The sequence below is a fragment of the Adiantum capillus-veneris genome, chromosome 23, assembly GCF_014529385.1.
Source record: "Adiantum capillus-veneris isolate H3 chromosome 23, ASM1452938v2, whole genome shotgun sequence".
Lineage (NCBI taxonomy): Eukaryota > Viridiplantae > Streptophyta > Polypodiopsida > Polypodiales > Pteridaceae > Adiantum > Adiantum capillus-veneris.
In genome coordinates, this window is record NC_140953.1 from 144,800,926 (window position 1) to 144,806,925 (window position 6,000).

The window sequence follows — 6,000 nt, forward strand, 5'->3', positions numbered from 1 at the left end:
ATTCATAATGCATTGCATGTGAGTCTCTTGAACCCTGTTAAGGGTGATATGCCTGATGATGGGGAGCCTGATGAGCAACCCAAAGTGGAAGAAAACGAGGAGATCCTTGTTCCTGAACAGATTTTGGCACATAATGATACGAAGAAGGGTAAAGTCCGAAGGCGGTTCTTGGTTAAGTTCAAGAATTTTCCTGCATTTGATGCGAAGTGGATGGAGGAGGAGGACCTAGCAGATACTCCTCGGATTGTGAAACTTTACCTCGATGTTTTGGTTTAGCATAGTCTACTCCAAACGGAACCCAGAATTCAGCTTGGCCGGAGATCTGGTGCAGTGGGATGCACAAGAGGGGAGTCACTCCACTCCTTTGTCAACAGATGCCTCGATTTTGATACTAAAGTCACTTATGTCTCTTTGAGCTTGAGGGATACTGAGAGCTGACAATATTCTCCTGGATGACTTTATGAAATGGAATTCCTGATAATGATACTGATTTGTTCTTGACTTCTTGTGAGTGCAGGAACTGATGCCGAAATGACTGCAGCATTTTGGTCTGATTGATCTCGAATACATGGTTGCAATAGGGGTTAGTCAATCGGACATCGATGAGGTCCCGATTGGACCTAGATGTGATTGCTAGCTACATTGCCGATAAATCATGGTCTAAGATCCGAATGAATGTTGAATGTCATGTGATGTCCTGTGATGTCTGGTGATGTCCTGTGATGTCGTGTGATGTGACTGTCGATTTTGTACATGTGCTAGATGTGCGTTTCTAGTACGTAGGTACTAACAGTCAGTGTCTGCTAAGACGGTTTATGGCTTTTGTCGGTTTTGCAGGCGTAATCGCGGTCGATTACAATGCTTTCAAGAGGGGAGTATGTCACAAAGTGATGACGTGGCGGACAGCAAAAACCCTAATTTCTGCCAAAAACCCTAAAATTCCTGCAAACCCTAATTTTTGCCAAAAACCCTAAATTCCGAAAATCGCGGAGGCGGATTATTATAAAAAAATATATATATATATTTCTTTTTTGGAAAATGATGAGCGACGCGAATTTTGCTTTTGCTTTTTTTTTATAAAAAAAAAAGAAAAGAGTCTCTAAGAGAGAGAGAGAACTGATGCTTTTGATTTTAAAAGCTTTTGGGGCTCTGCTTTTGGGCATCCCTTGTAACCTTTAAATTAGTGGTGAGGGCCTCACTTCTCAGAGCATCTGGACGCAAAGTCTGAGAGTGAAACCCTAACCGCTCTCTTGTACTTTGATGATTGATTAATACAAAAAGAAATACCGAAAGGGGCGCCAGTCTTTGGGGCCAATATCTCTAGGCACGGAACTCCGCCGGGCCAGTGCAAATCTATTGTGATCTGTGAATTGTTTTGAAGTGGTTATTTGGTGCTGTCGCGGTTGATTCTTGACTTGGAGTGTCCAAGTTTGTTACATACAGTTGTGTGGGTTCATGCTTTTGTGCTGAGGCAAGAGCCTCCTTGGGCAGGAACAGGGGTAGCTAGCTGCTACTCCAAAGCAGGCACCGGTGAGGGTCATAACCTCACCGTACAGGTGCAAATTCAGCCCTGTGTATGCGCAGAAAATTGACTGTTTTTCAGCCATATGGAGGCCAGAACTCTTTAGAATCGTGCCCCACTGGCAGAGGACAGCTAGAGGACTGTTTAGGGCTGAAAACAGGGCAAAAACCAATAAATACAGCGAGCTGAAGTTACTGCTTTTAGGCAGGAATCAGAGGGTTTAAGCGCCAGTGCAAGTGAGATCTAGCAGGGGAATTGATTTCACGCAAGTTTTGGGGCTGTTATGCTGCCGAAATTTGGCCAAATCAAGTAGTATCTAGTGTGATACAGGTAAAGGATTCCCAGAACCTTACTTTGTAATTTTCCCTCTCAAAGAATAAAGAAATACCGAAAGGGGCGCCAATTTTGGGGCCTACAGGTTGTCGGCGTCTGCTCGGGGCATTCTAGCTTCCGAGCGTGTGTGTATTCAAGTGTTAATTCCCGTCGCAAGTTCTCTTTGCAAAGTGCTCTGTGTGTGTCTAAAGTAACCAATTTCGGGTGAAAGCCAACGCCTACCGCCCCACAGGCCGGTTTCAATAGGGCACTTATCAAATATCTTTCTCAACACCTACTTCCTTGGGAACTATTCAGTCTTTGGAGGATGGTGTGTTAGACGAGTCAAAGGCTGTACATCTTTGCGGTACTCGCGCACGAGTTCTGTATGTTGGCTTTTGGCATTGTCAACCGGACTCTGGAGTAGGATGACTCGACACGGAGATGGGATTGGAACGCCGTTCCGGAACGGGGTGTAACCGGAACGGTGTTCCGAAATGGGGGGAACGAGGCGGAACGGCGAAACGTGGGGCTGAACGGGCAAAAGTAGGCATTTGGGGAAAAAAAAGTGGGCTTTTGGGGGCAGATTTGGGGCTATTCGGGGAACATATTTGGTGCAATTTGAGGCCAGGTTAGGGGGCAGATTTGGGGGCAGTTTTGAGGTTGTTTAGGAGTTTATTTGGGATAAGCTGAATGGAGGTAATTCAAGCCTTACTTTACGTGGACCGTTCCGGCCCCGTTCCCGTTCCGGCCTCCCCTCCTCCTCCCCGTTCCCGTCCAGTTCCGGATCCTCCCGTCCCCGTTCCCCGTTCCCGTTCTAGGTAACTATGCTAGCCATATACAGTTTCCAAGGACCTGTTGAACACTCATGGCGGTTTAGGTACCCACTATTGCCACTGGTAGACAAGATTGTCTATCCTAGACCTTGCGGTGTTCTATAGATAGGTGCGCTTGATATAGTACTAGACTGGACTTGCAGCTTCCTTCTCTTGGAGACCCTTGATTCCTAGTCTTATTGTGTACCCAGGATCTGAGAGGGGGTGTCGGAGATTTGGAGGTCGTCTCTTGGGTTCTCTACATCTTGTGACTGAGGGGCCAGGGCTTCTTTGTGGTTGTGCGCACCCTTGTGAGGTTTTTCTAGATTCTAGACATATGGGGGGGTTGGACAAAGTTTGGAACCAGCCACTTCTAGTCCTCTTGGTAGGCGCCCTAATTTTCCCCATACTTCCCAATTTTAGGGTCGTAAGGTTTTATGGGAATATGTCGGGCATTTTTTGTGCTCACCTATACAGGGAGAAGGGAGCAACCCCATTTTGGCATTGTACTGTATGCAGAGCCTTTTAGTCTCTTGTGATATCAAAGTTTGCCCCGAAGAGCTTGTCCAAATTCTCTCACCATCTTCTCTCTTCAGTCTCTCTCTCTCTCTCTCTCTCTCTCTCTCTCTCTCTCTCTCTCTCTCTCTCTCTCTCTCTCTCTCTCTCTCTCTCTCTCTCTCTCTCTCTCTCTTTAAGGTCTCTTGAGCATAGGTCTCTTGAGATAGTTTCCTACGACGCTAAAACTCTCCTCTCTCTCTCTCTCTCTCTCTCTCTCTCTCTCTCTCTCTCTCTCTCTCTCTCTCTGTGTGTGTCCTGAAAGCACGAGCAAAAGGTTTGGCCTCTTCTCTAGGGATTCCAAGATTGAATCCAAGAGATCCTAAATGGTTGCTACTCCAAATCAAGCCAATATCTTTTTAAGGGGAGAGCTACGGCTCGAGTTGCAAACTAGGGAGTAAGATCTTCCACGATCAAGACAAAATGTGGGAATTTTGCCCCACCTTCCAGTTCATGTGCATATACTTTTTTCTCCCCATCAACATTCTCTCATAAGCATCGAGTGGATGGCGAAGTGACACAACCGAAGTAAGTTTGATGTGCTTCTCGCAGTCTCGATGGTGGCTTGCAATTCTTGTTTCTTGTTCTTTGTATCTTTGCAGAGGATTGGGAACTTGCCACTGCTAGATCCGGGAAGTAGTTGGCTAGCCCCTCACATTGTGTTTCTCTTACACGATATTGGCACTCAATGTGATTTAATAGCCAAAGTACGTATGTATAGAGACAAATATATCCAATAAGAAGTACACTACACCAAAATGTGCTTAGTAAAGCTAGTTATAAACCTATATGATTGCATGACCATTCCAAATTCACCTTTTAAGCAAGACTAGAGCTCTATCATGCATAGAATCCACTAAAAATCTGATCCCCACAATCATACTCAATGCCAAGTAGTGCAAGGTAGAAAATCTACTCCCATGCACACATACTTGCGAACAAGTCAGTGTGGTAGGATTTACCCATAGCTACAAAGATTCAGACTACAAGGTACAGCCTCAACAAAGTTAAAGCATAGCATTTGCTTCATAGAAGTAGTAAAAGAGTGACTAATGGGGTCTTCATTGAAAAGATACGAAGCATATGCACTCTATAACATGTATGCAACTTTATCAAGATCTTCACAAGTTGAAATTTGCATGTTTGACGATGAAGCATGGCAACAAACCCCTTATCTCACTCTTTCCAGGCATTTAAAAGACAATGAAAGAAATGCAATACTTGAGAGATACTTTGCTTTAGCACTGTTAGTTTCATGTGCGGTTAGCAATATACAAAAGAATAAACCTCCCGAAAGTGTAAAGCATTGTTGTTTTCTACCTTGTCTTTTCCCCAACATATGTCATTCTATTTCCCTAATCATTAATCAACTATCTCCCTGCACTGGATAGCAACTGTCTCTGGCATGCAAGAGACTCCATATTAATGACTTGAAAAACTCAAGTCCTGACATCTCGCTCTCAAAGCCACACTACGCACCTTGTAGCTGACGTAGATGGGGATGGAGCGTGTCCAAAACTGCAAAGTTCTGTCTAAGGGCTTCTGCTTTTTCAGAAGTCTTCCGTGAAGAGAACGCAATGGCACAAAACTTAGCTTCTCATCGAGTACACTGTCTGCCCACTGCTTCACATGGTCCTCCAGCCAGATGGCAGGATGACCGCCTCCAGGTCTGACAGGAAGTTCGTTAGTCTGCTGTAGAAGCACCATTGTAACCTCCAAAAAATTGATGTGGGTCAAGCTCTCCGATTTGCCGTTGAGATGCTACTGCAACTACGAGAGGAGCTCAGATAGGCTAATGCACAGACGAAGAGACAAACATTAGGCCAGGCACTTATGGCAAGGTCCATGTCTCAGTCCCACCCACCTTTGAAGACGACATTGATTATTGGCTATCAACAAGCCAGCCCAATCAACAAGCCAGCCCAACCAACAGGAAAACAACAAGGTCGTCTACAGTAGACGAGGGCACTGCCTCTTATTAAAAAATGGAATAGCTAGTTAGAAATATTATTGAACTAGTATGTGCCTACTATTTAAAAAGAAAGAAAAGATGTGAGAATCTTATGAGATGCCTTGAAAAGAAATGGGTGGAAGCGGGTGACGTGGATGGAGAAAAATGAGAGGGAAGGGGGGGATAAGGTGGTGTCGATGTGGTCCTCCGGGGGTAACCTTCAAGGCGAAGCAACATGGTGGCGACTGTGCACAAGGGGAAGGCATTGCAGGGCGATAGCCAAGGACCTACTTTTTTTTTTTTTTTAATGCCGACATCCAGAGAGCATTGAGCAACCGATGGCTTCATGGTTATCGCAACGAATTTGATGTAGTTGACGCTACCAGTTCGATTCCAGCTAATGCATAAAAGTTTTAAAGGGTAAGCTCTTCATAAGGAGGAGCGATCGGATTCGTAGGAATCTGTGTACAAATGAATATAATAACGAAGCTACTAGTATGTACCATTTGTATTATCGGTAATTTGAACTATTCTGGGTATTCAAAATATCTAAAACAATATCCCAAACACTATTTGGGTCTTCCTTCAATGTTGTGGATGGATATCTTTAAAGATTATGGTTCATAAGAAAGACAATGTATATGGTCCTTTAAATTTATATCATAGTAATTTTGGCATGTTAAAGACCCTAGTGCACTATGGGTGAAGGTCGTTCAATTTTCATTGCTTGCCAAGTGTCCTAAGGGGCCTTGAACATCTTGTGCATAGAAAGATATGATAGTCTTTTAAATGTTATTTTCCAAAGTTACATTCACTTTTTGGATAAAAAAGTGTACTCATAAGAG

General features: G+C 44.2%; 1 protein-coding gene across 3 annotated transcripts in view; it reads right to left on the reverse strand.

Annotated features, from left to right (window-relative positions):
• Positions 1-5,164, reverse strand: part of LOC147428754 (uncharacterized) — a 48,356-nt gene extending 43,192 nt beyond the window's left edge. Inside the window, exons 1-2 of one of the 3 annotated variants that reach the window (XM_086497606.1) lie at positions 4,684-4,823; positions 4,525-4,604 (exon numbers count right to left, since the gene is read on the reverse strand). Coding sequence is in view for 2 of the 3 variants with exons in the window: in XM_086497604.1 (XP_086353730.1) it covers positions 4,684-4,911 (228 nt within the window). In the remaining variant the exon portion in view is untranslated. Of the gene's footprint in view, positions 1-4,524; positions 4,605-4,683 lie in introns of all 3 variants that reach the window. The other 2 variants (XM_086497604.1, XM_086497605.1) reach the window with 2 other exon arrangements.
• Between the last annotated feature and the right edge of the window lie 836 nt (positions 5,165-6,000).